Here is a 12769-nt window from a genome sequence, read left to right on the forward strand (position 1 = left end):
AAAGTGCTGTGGTATTTCTTACTACTTGTGCTGTGGAGTAAAGTGTTGTCATGCCCTCTTCTTCGTACAGTAACACTTTATCTACGGGACTTATTTGGGTCTATTTTAGGGCAGTGACATTTCTGTATTTAATTTTTTTATATACTTAGAGCATATTTGAAAAAATGTTTAACCTCATACTCTGAAAGTGATGGACCATGGTCCAATGAGCAAAGCTGCAGAATATTGTGCTTTGGTCCACCCCTTGATCCACTCATGGTGGTGGGTCCACAGGAGGGCAAACCCAAACCCTAGACCATGTAACCAGTTCGATCTGGGCCTGATTGGGGCCACCAGGCACTCTCCCTTAGGCCCCAGCCCCAGCCCTAGTTCTAGGGCAGAACTCTAGTAATCCCCTATGCCGTTTACTCTTGTACTCTCATTTATGTTCAACATGAACAGGGTGGATTGCCCACTCTGTGTCGGGAGAAAGGTTATGCATCAATTGAAGTTTAAGTATTCGAGGAGCTGTTGTTCACAAGGGAAGTATGGAGCGTTAGATAGGCTGATCCAGGTACCACCTGGAGTGATAATGATAATGATGGTGATGATGATAAACTGGGCTGTTATGGTAGAGAGAGACCAAAGCCTGTAGTCAAACATTTGATTGCACCTGTTGATAAATGTTCTCAATCCTCACTTGTTGTCAAGAGCCTTGGATAATGATCAAGCCTGCAACTAAAGATGGCCTAAAGACGTTATCTCTGAGGGGTTGACTTTAGCGAACGGAGATTAGACATCCAGGAGGGACTCAGAGCAGAACCAATGTTCCTCCATGTCAAGAGGTGCCAGGTGAGGTGGTTCGAGCATGCGGTCAAGATGCTTCCCGACTGCCTTTGGTAGTAGATGAACAGTTAATAGCAACCTGAAATGGCTTAAGTTGTGTGTTTTTTAACTTCCTTTAACTCCCTCTCCTACTCTTATCCTCACCATTTCTTTCCCTCCTTTAGCGTAATCACTTCCACTTCTCCATTGCCTCTCTCCCGTATTTCCCATTTTGTCTATCGCAACCTTTACTGCATTTCTCCAGCTGAATTAAGTATTGACTAATGTCGAAGTTGTAGTGCTACCTAATGATAGGCTAAATATAGCCATCGCTACAAAGGTCCTGCTGTGGCATCCTCTCTCATCCAGGGCTCAAAGTGTGAATAGTCACACTGTTGGCATGACAACACTCTGGCCAAGGCTTTCTGAGCAGTCACAGCAGATTATTTGCTTGTGTCCAACTCAAAAAAGTAGAGAGACAAATGCAAGTGAGGAGGACTAAATAGGTATAGTTAGTCATGGATAATCCAATTTTTGCTTGTTTTTCCAGGCATCAGGTGCTGACATGGCATCTCACAGAAGCACAGCTTTTTACCACCTACAATGCATTGTTACTTAAATCAACTTAAACCTACTCCGTTGTCAAGCCCTATTGTGTTCAGTTTGACAAGTTTGGTTGCCCACACGTCTTTTTTTGTTGCATGGTAACCAATTGAGTCACAATCCTTCAATAGCAGCCCACCTTCTTGCAGCCGGCTGAAGGAAAATGAAGGATAAGCATGTGCTAATAGGATATCATCTTTAATAGCCCACTGTTTCATGCTGTGTGGCCATGATAAGGAATACCCACTGTGTCTAATCACATCTTCTACCCCTCATTTCACCTGAGGCACATGTGCAATCAAGCCTGTTTTTGACTGGCACCGCTCTCTGCTGGAATCCATAAGGAAGAGAGGACATCTTGCATCTTTAGGTTTACTGCTATTCAGTCTTTAGTGGCAAAGAAAGAAAAAGAGGCTAATGAGTTGAATCCAAGCAAACATCTATTTCTGAAGAACAGCTCCTGAGGCAGAAGTTGACTGCATCCTCATCTTTAACTCCACCATCGTAGTAAACAACGTTCATCCTCCACTCAAAATAAAAAGGCAACATTGCAGAAAATGTGATTTGAGTTTGTATCCACCCTGCAGCCTTTACACCTGCCACTCCACTTAATAAAGTTGGAAATATATCTCAACACACAGCGCTGTACGTCTGTTAGGAATCTCATTTCTCCAATCTAGGTGGAGTAAGCGGTGCTGCTGTTGCTCACTGATCTCATTCAGTTGCTGGATTATTGCTAACAAGGCAAAATGACCCTCCAAGAGAGATGGACTGTGTCAGAAGGCACAAACACACGCACACCACCTGCTGCAGTGAGTCTATACGGGCTGCAACCCGATTAAGTGGCAATAATAAAACAATAAGGGAAGTGTTTACTGCTGATGGGAATATTTTAGAATCACAACTAAACCAGATAGACCAGGGATCATGCAGCAGTCAATACTAACCTACATGTATTTTTATTTCTGTTCCCCTCTCATTTCTCACATCTCACTTTACCACAATCTCTGTTGCTGGTTGCCGTAGAAACATAAAATGGCAGCTTTCTGCAGCACTGGGCTGGAGCGGCGCACTCGCTCTAGCAGCCTATGAACTGCATTGTTTTACATTCATAACACACACACACACACACACACACACACACACACACACACACACACACACACACACACACACACACACACACACACACACACACAAAAGGCTTCAAGCACTGTGTTACATACAGCAAGTTAAATGCCATATTTTCTTTTGCAAACAGCCCATGGAAGGCCTGGTTCCAACGTCGTTTATAGTTCATTAACGTTTGTCAGCTGGCATCTTCAGATTCAGGATTTAAAGTGGTACTTCACTGAAAAGCTGTTTTTAATTATTATTTCTGATTATAATCAATCCCTCTGAGTTGTTCATGCAGACTGAATGTGAAAATTGTGTTTCCTACATTAATTGATAGAAAATTGACAGTAAAACTCAAGGATTTTAGCTTCCTGCCAGATCTACGTCACACCGTCACTCAACATTCATGGATTCACCCATCTTAACAAGAAAGGCTGTTGTTGGTTTAGCGTCCAGCAAACAGTAAAGAACATCTTTGGTACGTTAAAGAGAAACCTTTCCCGTGTTTTAAAAAAGAACCAAAAATGGAACCGTAAAGAACATCTCCACTAATAGATGCTAACCACTAGCATCAGCAACTGCACCACACGGCAGAACTCCTTCAGGCTTGTGTTAATCAGAGAGATAAAACATCAACATTGCAAAGCAAACCGAGTTGGTCAGGTAAGATCAGGAAATAAGACTACAAATCCTGCTATCTTCTACTCAACACTGATCTGGCTCACTTCTAGTTCCTGAAACAGGCGCACCAGAGCTTGTGTCCCTAAAGTACGCCTTACGAGACATTCATTCCTACTTGAGACCACTGCAATGTAATACAAGTATGCGTAAAACTGACCTTTAAGGTTTCTGTACAGCAAGCTGAAGCCTCGATGAACATCTGTCTGTGTATTTACCTTTCTTGACTTTGATTGAAAGAGTTAAATAGCCTTTTTAATACTGACGTTACAACAAACTTCAACGAAATGTTCATTTGCCTCATGTTATTCCTGTGCATTCCTCATCAACCACCTTTGCTTGTTTCTGCAGTGTGACAATGCCAAAGGACTCAGGGCCTTCTTTGATGCCATATGCTACGGTCCCAAACACCTGATGATCTTCGGAGGCGTCTGCCCTTCTGTGACATCAATCATCGCCGAATCTTTGGAGGGCTGGAATCTTGTGCAGGTAGGAATCATATGAGGTGCATACCAGTGTTAAGCCTTCATGTCATATGAACGTCCATGTGAGCATTCTTGGTTTCTTAGATTGTTTTACAAGGTTATGGCACTGTAGGTTGCAGGTTTCAAACGAGAGCCCAGTTCTGGGCTTAAACTTTCTCTTTGATCTTCAGAACTTTTTTAGTCCAGCTTTAATCCATTGGATTACCCTCCAAAGTTTGAGTAGAGATAATTTGTAACGTAGAATAAAAAAACAAATGTAAGGTATGTGCCATCTTGATGAAGTGCTTTAAAATACACACATGGCAGGTTGCTGTTTCATGCACCTCACAAATGAGAAAACTTGCTTGGAGGGTGTTTTGACGTTGGTATGAACTAATGAAAGTCTAAGTACTCAGGTCAGTTAAGCTAATTAGCTACATTCATATTTTTCCATTCAATTATTCTTGCTCCAAAATGGCATTTGTGGCTATTAATTCAGCTCAACGTCATGACTGCTCAGGGTAAATGAAAACCCCTCTTTTGTCTCTTGCATTTGGTAAACCTTTGACCCCTTTCAGTTCCAGCTCGCAGTGTCTTTGACTCAGTTCTGTAAGTACCAGAATAGAGCGTCACCTCTCTCCAAATAATGCATTTCATTTGCTGTAAACCTCACAAAGGTTATCAGCTATAGATAAGAAAGCAGGAAGCTTGTGGTTGAAAGAGAGCGCATAATTCAAGAGGCAGCATTTTGAACTGAATGTCACACAGCGTTTCATATTTCTTCCATTCACTGTTACTGTGGATCTGCTGGTTTTCATCACTCCTTTATGCTCCCTGTCATGTTCGGGTCACCCAAGACTAAAAATATCAATGATATGAGGTGATAAGTGAGCCGGTCTTTATTTGCTTTTAGCACTAATACCAGTTTGGAAGACAGATCAGGTCACAGTTGACTTTTGGGTGCTGTTAAGTTTGTGTGAGTGTGGGTGAGTTTGCTACCTTCTCCGTTTATTGGTTTGTTTGAAAATAATTCCTGTGAGAGGTGCGGTAGCACTCTTCTGCTTTGAAGAACACACTGTTTGGAACAATTTGTTCCCAGAGCACTTTATTCAGTGAGGTCTTTATAGCTATCAATACGAAGACTGACACCAGCAAATTAAGGCTGTCCTTTTTTCAAAATACACATTATACTGTTGCCTCAATACAGAGTAGCAAGTGACATATGTGGTGCAAATGCACATCTGCTACTCTTGTCACTAGAAAGTGAACATCTAGAATTATAGGTGTTTAAATGGAGACTGTGAGACCAGATTAAAAAAAAACATCTGGATCTGAAATAAATTTCAAGACATGCATGGAAATAATTGAGAAGCTGAACGTTCAAGGTCTTATTGGATGGAGGCATTCCCATTAGGATTTCAGATCTGAAAATGTAAAGTTCTTCAATCTGTGCTTTAATTTCTTCTGCAAAAAAACAGCATCCGTGGGAGAATTCCAAGGCCAAAACCTTTAAATAGGGCCTGCACACCGTCAGAAAATGTAACTCCACCCCTAGTCAACATTTGAAAAAATGCTATGAAAGTGGGCGTTGCCAGGAGGCACAAAGTGTCATGGCCAAGTGTGGGGAATTTCTATCCTGGGAGGGAGGGCGAGTGGGAGGAGACTGTGCCGATTACATGAAATTGTGCCAGCCCCAGTCAATCACACATTTTAAATGCAGTAGCTGCTGTTCTGCCACAGGGGGCAGCACTAAGACGTTTTTAGACCTAGATTCTAGATTTAATCAAGTTTACACAAACGTGTCAAAAATGCACAGAAACAGAAAGATTGCATTTGTAAAGACCCAATTATACAGTTAATTAGCAAAAAAAATGTTATTTTAAGGTTTAGTTGCTCTTTAAAGGGGCATACGTTTGACAGCCAAAACATGTGTAGAAATAATAAATGTCTTCTTCATACATTCTCCTGCAATGCCCTGGTCCTGTAGAATGAGCCCTGGCATTTTTACTGTGATTGCCTGTTTTTCTGTAAAATCACAGAAAAAGAGAGATGCTCGGGTCGAGCAGGCTGCTTCATGCGCGTTCACGCTCAGACATCGCCCGTAGCATTTGCTATCCGTAGCTTTAGCAGCAGAGAGAGAGGCAGTGCCAACTCAGCGACTTTGTCGCTGTTCCTAACGCCTAGTGATGAACCTAGCTACATTTCTGAGGACCCTTAGCTACTTTCTTCTAAATATTTCCTGCAAATTAGCAACAAAATAGCCATTTTCGCTCCGAACCGTTCTCCGAACGTTGTTTCAGCTGTCATCAACGAAATAAATATTACAGATAAGAAAGACGTCACTGGTGCTTTAGCTCATCTAATAAGATGATGGACTCTCGTGCAGGGAGACCCGGGGCTCGATTCTTGATGTGAACATAGTTTGTTTAGAGTTTATATTTTACATTAATGGTATATTTCTTTGCAGTAAGATGCCCAGATTTTTATTTGAGACTCGCCGAACGGCATTGAATTCACAGATAAAAAGATGTGGGTTCAACTTTCATTTTGGAACAATTTTTCAAGCAAGGGAAGGGAATGATCTGAGCATGCAGGAGGACTGACCCATCATAAACCTTTGTCAGCTGTGCTGAAGAGAAAGGTACAGAACCACATTATTTAATTAATTAGCTGCGCGTTCTCCTGTCCTCTGGGCCACACACACACACACACACACACACACACACACACACACACACACACACACACACACGCACACAACACACGCACACACACACAAGGTACTGTATCAGCTGTTATTTTCGTTAAGGAGTGTGCACGTACACCATGCGCATCTCGTGCACGAGCCTACTATTGAAGCTGCCGTTACGCTTTTGGCCTGAGGGGGCAATCGCGAGCATAAAAATTCAAAACTCCGTAAAGTCCCTTTAACTAAACAGATCAGAAACATTTATCTCGCTTTTGACGATAACATTTCTTGATGAGCCCTAAAAATTTTGGGAAAACCTTCATTTAAAAAAAACAAAACATCAGACCAACAATCAAACTGGGTGATGAATTGATGCCCTGGGGCCACTTTGGTGCTTTGGGACCAGAAGAACTTGCTGTAATTTATAGAATCCTTTATCCTATAAATGTAGGCAAACAGTAGATAAAGTTAAATCATTTTCTCTGCAGGTCAGTCTAGTCACGCCTCAGCAGGCCCAAACTGTCTTGTGCCTAGCCTTGCCAATCACAGCACTCTATCAGTTTTGTGTGTGGGATGTTGCGACGGAACGAAACAACTTAAGTGGCTGCAGCTCATTTGAAATGGCTTTGGCATCCACTCTGGACTATTTAAACTTTTCTTGGAGTCAAGTGCAAAAAGAGGTCATTGAGTCATTTATTTAGAAAAATATGCATTCTTTGACTGTAAGATGGACTGCTCTGTTGACCAACATCTACAGAGGTGAGTGTGTCACGTGGTTCATGGTTGAATAGTATATAGAGACTGTTTGAAAGACAGCTTTAGATTATGCTCCAGATTTATGTTTATGTTTATTCATTTAGCCGACACTTTTATCCAAAGCAACTTACAATTTATAACCTATATGGCATGTTGTGATCTGTGGGGGAAACCAGAGTACCCGGAGGAAACCCACGCATGCATGCTGAGAACACGCAACTCCACGCAGAAAGGCCGCGGCCGAGTTTCGAACCTGCAAACTCCGTGCTGTAAGGCAACAGTGCTAACCACTGCGCCACCATGCAGCCGGGTGTGGGATCTGTCTGTGGGTCATGGCCAGACTATATGTATAGGATGGCTTGCCAGGCTACAGTAGGAATTCTTCTCTACCAGAAAATCCTGAGAGTGACAATCTGACCTTTGAAGTTTGACAGGATGTTTATGTTTGCAATTCTTTTAAATGTGGCTGAAAAGAAATAATTCTCCAAAGATATTTTAACAGCACCATAGAATGTGTTTGCCAAAATGTCATGGTTATTTCTTACCAAAGCCTTGGTTTGGTGACTGATGGTCAGTTTCAACGTCACTAATAAGTTGCTTTGAGTTTAAATGCCAGCATTATTTTTCACATATTCCCTGGAAGAAAGAAGCAGTTAACTTAAAGACAGAAAAAGTAACAATAAACCATACGCCGTGAATTTATCAATCTAGTCTGCAGCACAGTGGAATTCTCTCTGCTATCTGATGGTTTTCTTGTTAAGACTATTGATTGTCAGAGTTAAACAGTACAGGGAATTTCACACATGAACTGTTTCATGTTTTATTTTTCCTTCTTCAGCTAAATGCATGCCTTGAGTCAAGCCGCATGCTGCAAAGCAATCTTTGAGTGTTCCAAACTGTTGAAGGCAGTTTCTAGTTTCTGAGCTACTTGTGCTCTATGTTCGACGCTCACAAATATTGCTTTTTTAGCACAGAAATCCAATAATGGTGTAGAATAATTTTAACCACATTTACCAGCTGATTTAACACATTGTAAATTTAGCCACACCACCTTAAATCTGCATGTCTCAACCCACTTCAGTTTAGGCAATAATTAAATTTTGGTAGCGATAATGCTAACTGCAGAACAATGCTAGTCTACTGCAAATGTAACTTCAAGCTAGTGCTAACCATCGACATATAAATATTGGACAATGGGTTTCCATAGACTCCAATAACACGTTTTTGAGGAAAAATGGGAGGTGGCCACCACCGCCATTTTGACCGTGTCACAGGTTCCGTCAAGCCCAGACAATTCCATAAAAGGGAAGAGAGGTGGAGCTGAGGGTGGGGTTGTAAGGCTGGGATCAACTGACGACACCCGGTCAAACTAGCTACAAGCTAACCTGAAGCTAGCCCAAAGCTAACGCGGAGGTGGGAGCTAAGCTAACGGAGGTAGCAACCTAGCTACAACTGGAGTTAAATGTGCACAACACCAGAGCTTCTGACTCAGAGATACGCCGGGCTGACCGCTGGGTAAAACCGGGTGGAACACAGAGGTCTCAGAGAGCTCCACAAGCCGGCAGCCGCACAGCAGACAAGCGCCGCTGCGATCTGAGATGCGCAGAGCTGCCGCTGGGGAGAACCGGGTGGAAAGGTTTCCATCCCAGAGCTCCACAAGCCGTCAGCCCGCGCAGCGGACAGAAGCCGCGATCAGACAGAGATGCGCCGAGTTGCGGGGAGGGGAGAAAGGGTGGAAAACATCGGTCTCCCGAGAGCTCCACAAGCCGATAGTCGGAACCCAGCTCCACCAACATGTTATATTTCAACCCATTTTCTAAAGTGCAGCATTATGTTAAATGCACTGGGTTTTACCCTATTACATTTAAATTTCATGGTTAAACAGTACATGTTAAAATCTAAGCTCAGCTCGGCAGTGACCTAAAATACATAAATATAATTTTACTTACCGAAAAAAATGAAGTGGAGACTCCTTGGACGCTCTATTAGTGCAATTAATGCCACAGCAAGTCATTTTGTCCAACAATTGCACAAAAAATATCCAAAACAGAATACACAAACACAGAGACTCAAAATCCCGAAACAGTTTCCAGGCCAGACCGAGGCTCTACTGAGGCCTTTCCACGGAGCTAGCTCTGTGGTCACGTGGGTATGATGCTCATTAATTATACAGAATTTTAGGCCTTTAATACACTTAAACAGAAGAGTGAGAAAAACATTCACCCCCCTCAGAGTTGTCATGAGTGTAAACTAGATCATTTAAACAAAAAACATGTTTTGGTACCAGGCTGTAAACATGTTTATTTCTGCTGTGAAATTGGTATTTTTAACATGGGAGTCAATGAGGATTTGCTCGCTTCTGACACCAGCCCCCAGTGGATGAGGGTGGAACTGCAATTTTTGGTACTTCCGGGATTGCTTCAATTTTTGAGCCGCATTGTGGGGGCTTGGTGCTAACACTACTCTAAACTACTGCTGACGCTAGTCCAATGCTAGTCCAAACTATGGTAAATGGCCTGTATTTGTTATAGCGCCTCCTACAGTCCTGGAACCCCTCAAGGCGCTTTTACAACACAATCAGTCATTCACCCATTCACACACACATTCACACACTGGTGAGGATGAGCTACCATGTAGCCACAGCTGCCCTGGGGCGCACTGACAGAGGCGAGGCTGCCGAGCACTGGCGCCACCGGTCCCTCCGACCACCACCAGCAGGCAACGTGGGTTAAGTGTCTTGCCCAAGGACACAACGACAGCGACAGACTGAGCGGGGCTCGAACCTGCAACCTTCCGATTACGGGGCGAGCACTTAACTCCTGTGCCACCGTCGCTAACACTACTGCAAGCTACTGCTAACGCTAGTTATACCCTAGTCCAGACTAGTGCTAATGATAGTCCGAGCTAGTTATAATGCTAGTCTGAGCTAATGCTAATGCTAGTCCAAGCTACTGCTAACGCTACTCCAAGCTAGTGCTAATGTCACTGATAGACAAGAGGAAAACAGAGATAATATTGGAGTATTCAAATTCCAGGGTCTACTGAATATCCTTTCGGTCCGACGGGACACACAAACGCCCTGTTGTACAGAGTTTCTAGCTTCAGCTACTGCAGGGGTAGGCAAACCTGGTCCTAGAGAGCCGCAGTCCTGCATGTTTTCCAGCCATGCATGAACTTGCAGCTTCTAATTGGCTGAACACACCTGATCCAGGTAATCAACAGCAAGAACAACAAATATAATAGGAAAACAAGCTGCAGCTCTCTAGGACCAGGGCTACCTACCCTTGACTAGTGCTATAGAGCCAAATTAAATTTCACATGCCATATAAAGGCTCAACGGGGAGTTTCCAGTTGTAAAAAAGTTGATCTAGGAAACCTTAAAAAATCCAATGTAACGTAATAAATACTTAGTTGTACATAACCAGTTTTCTAACTAGATCAAGCTAAAATTTGTATTTTTAGAGATGCAAGATGTATTTTTTAGACTTTGGCTTCACTCTCATCACGATATGAGTCATCAAGCAGCTGCTCTGTATTGAGAGCCGAACTCTGACTAAAATAGATTTGGGTTCTGAGCAAAACGTCATGCTAAGCTGCCACCTTTGTTTGCTATTTGCATGTTCTGCAGTAACATTATAAAAAGGTAGCTCTTGGGCTTCAGGCAGTTTAATGTCTTGATCAGAGTGCTTCTATTTTTGTTTTGTCTTGCCTAATTTTATAAATAGAAAGGCATAGCTCTCTGCTTGGACAACAGCTGTGGTGGGAGTTAGCTTTATGCCATTAAAATGCATTGTTTTAGCGAGTTAAAGTAAAAAGGTGTCAGGCCAAAACGGTAAGAGGAAAAGAGAAGGTGAAATGTGTCCGAATCCTTCACTGCACAACGTTCTCATCTGCCACATTAGTGAGAATCTGTTTTTCAAACCTGCATATTCTGTCACCCTGGCATCTCTTCTGCAGAACTTTGGTTTGGAAAGAAATAGAGAATTTTCCATGGTGATTTTTTATGGGCCAGGCTTAACAAGCTCATCATTTCCACATCAAAACAGAAAGCTGGCAGACGCTATCTACAGGAGAGAAAGCTTAATCATATTGCCATGAAAATAGCAATCAGTGTCTAATGAAGTGAACTTTTAAAGTAAACTCAGTGACTCCATTTCTGTTTGTTGCCATGTGTGCATATCACTAAGTGTATGTAAAAAGAAATCACGTTTTTGAGTGGCTGTAAAGAAAAAAGTGCCTTTTTAATTATTTTTATTTTAGCCCAAACAGAATATATCCAGTATGGAAGATAAGTATCATGAGAAAAAGGTTTTGGTACGAATTATAATTGCACTATATGTAAAAATATAGTTTTGCATACAGTTAAAAAAAAAGAGACTATGAATCACTTTACAGAAATATTTCCTCCAAAAAATGGAAATTTAACCATCAGAAAGACATTAAACCTTGAAGGAAATCTTTTATGCAGTTTTCATTTAGGTTTTGTAAGGAAAACAGATCGGTGCTGCCAGCCAAGTCTTATGAATAAATGCTGATGTGTCGATAATACGTATGTAACAATACAAATTTATGAATTTTTGCACATTTTTTTAACAATTTCAAGCAAATCTTTTTGAATTTTTATGCAGATTTAGACCAAAAAACAGTCCAGGAATCAAACTTGCTTTTAGGAACAATTTTAAATGTATGTGGACTGCATCAAGGCACAATTTATAAATTATATTACAAATGAAATGTTATGAGTCATTCAAAACTACTGCTCTTGAATTTTACAGTATACAGGAAGTGAAGTGAACAATAAAGATATGATAAAAACAGTTTTTTGTGAATGAATAACCATAACCTCTTATAACATCCAGAAAAGAAGCTGTTAATGTTTTCCAACAACTCTTATGTTCTGTGTGTTGATTCTTTTGAACCGTTTTCATTTTTGACAGTCCTGTTTATTTTCTGTAAATGCTTCAATGATTACCAGGATTTAGCCCTAGCCCAAATTGCCTTTTCCCTTTTACCAATTAGATTTGTGGTGGCACTGTCCGTTTTCAGCCATGTCAGGTGTGAAATGAAAAATCATGCTCTCTGATCATTCTGGCTCTAGGAACTTCATGGAGAAGTTTATTTTTTATTTTTTTCACTCAAAATCTTGATACTTTATGTCAGAGATTTACTGTGTGGAAAGAATTTATTTATTTATGGAAATAGCTTTTAAAATCCATAAAGCTACAACATTTTAACACAAAATTCATTAACTAACCTTAACCCTGATCCTATAATTAGAAAAGTAGAAGCAGATTTTAACAGCTCTCAGGACAAAAAACCAAGATAAATATAGTCTTTTTTTCCTTTGTGCCAGCCGGATTGATTGTCAATCCAACTCGCTTAAATACAGCAAAGCTCCCTCCCTGCTGTCTAAAACAAGAGCAGTCTCCTGGTTTTTCTAAACCATCGCATCTTTAGTGTCTTCTTTATTTTTTTCCTGCACATTTCTTTCTCACTCTGCTTGAGTGCTACAGTGGATGCTTCAATAAAACATGCTATGCCTAGCACTGCAGTATTCTGCCTCACTTACGTCAAACCCTTGGGTGTACCGTATCAATATTTCATCACTTCCAAAGTTTAGGATTAAATCTCGGAGTGCAAGTGCAGAAATGGTGTGAGC

The 12769-nt window shown here is 41.4% G+C and overlaps 1 protein-coding gene across 1 annotated transcript in view; it reads left to right on the forward strand.

Moving 5' to 3' along the window:
• The window catches only part of gabbr2 (gamma-aminobutyric acid (GABA) B receptor, 2), a 297532-nt gene that overhangs the window by 90046 nt on the left and 194717 nt on the right, over positions 1-12769 (forward strand). The window contains exon 2 of the mRNA XM_054744978.2: positions 3553-3690. Coding sequence (XP_054600953.1) covers positions 3553-3690 — 138 coding nt within the window. The remainder of the gene's footprint in view (positions 1-3552; positions 3691-12769) is intronic.

This window comes from Nothobranchius furzeri, chromosome 19, assembly GCF_043380555.1.
Source record: "Nothobranchius furzeri strain GRZ-AD chromosome 19, NfurGRZ-RIMD1, whole genome shotgun sequence".
In the NCBI taxonomy this organism is placed as follows: domain Eukaryota; kingdom Metazoa; phylum Chordata; class Actinopteri; order Cyprinodontiformes; family Nothobranchiidae; genus Nothobranchius; species Nothobranchius furzeri.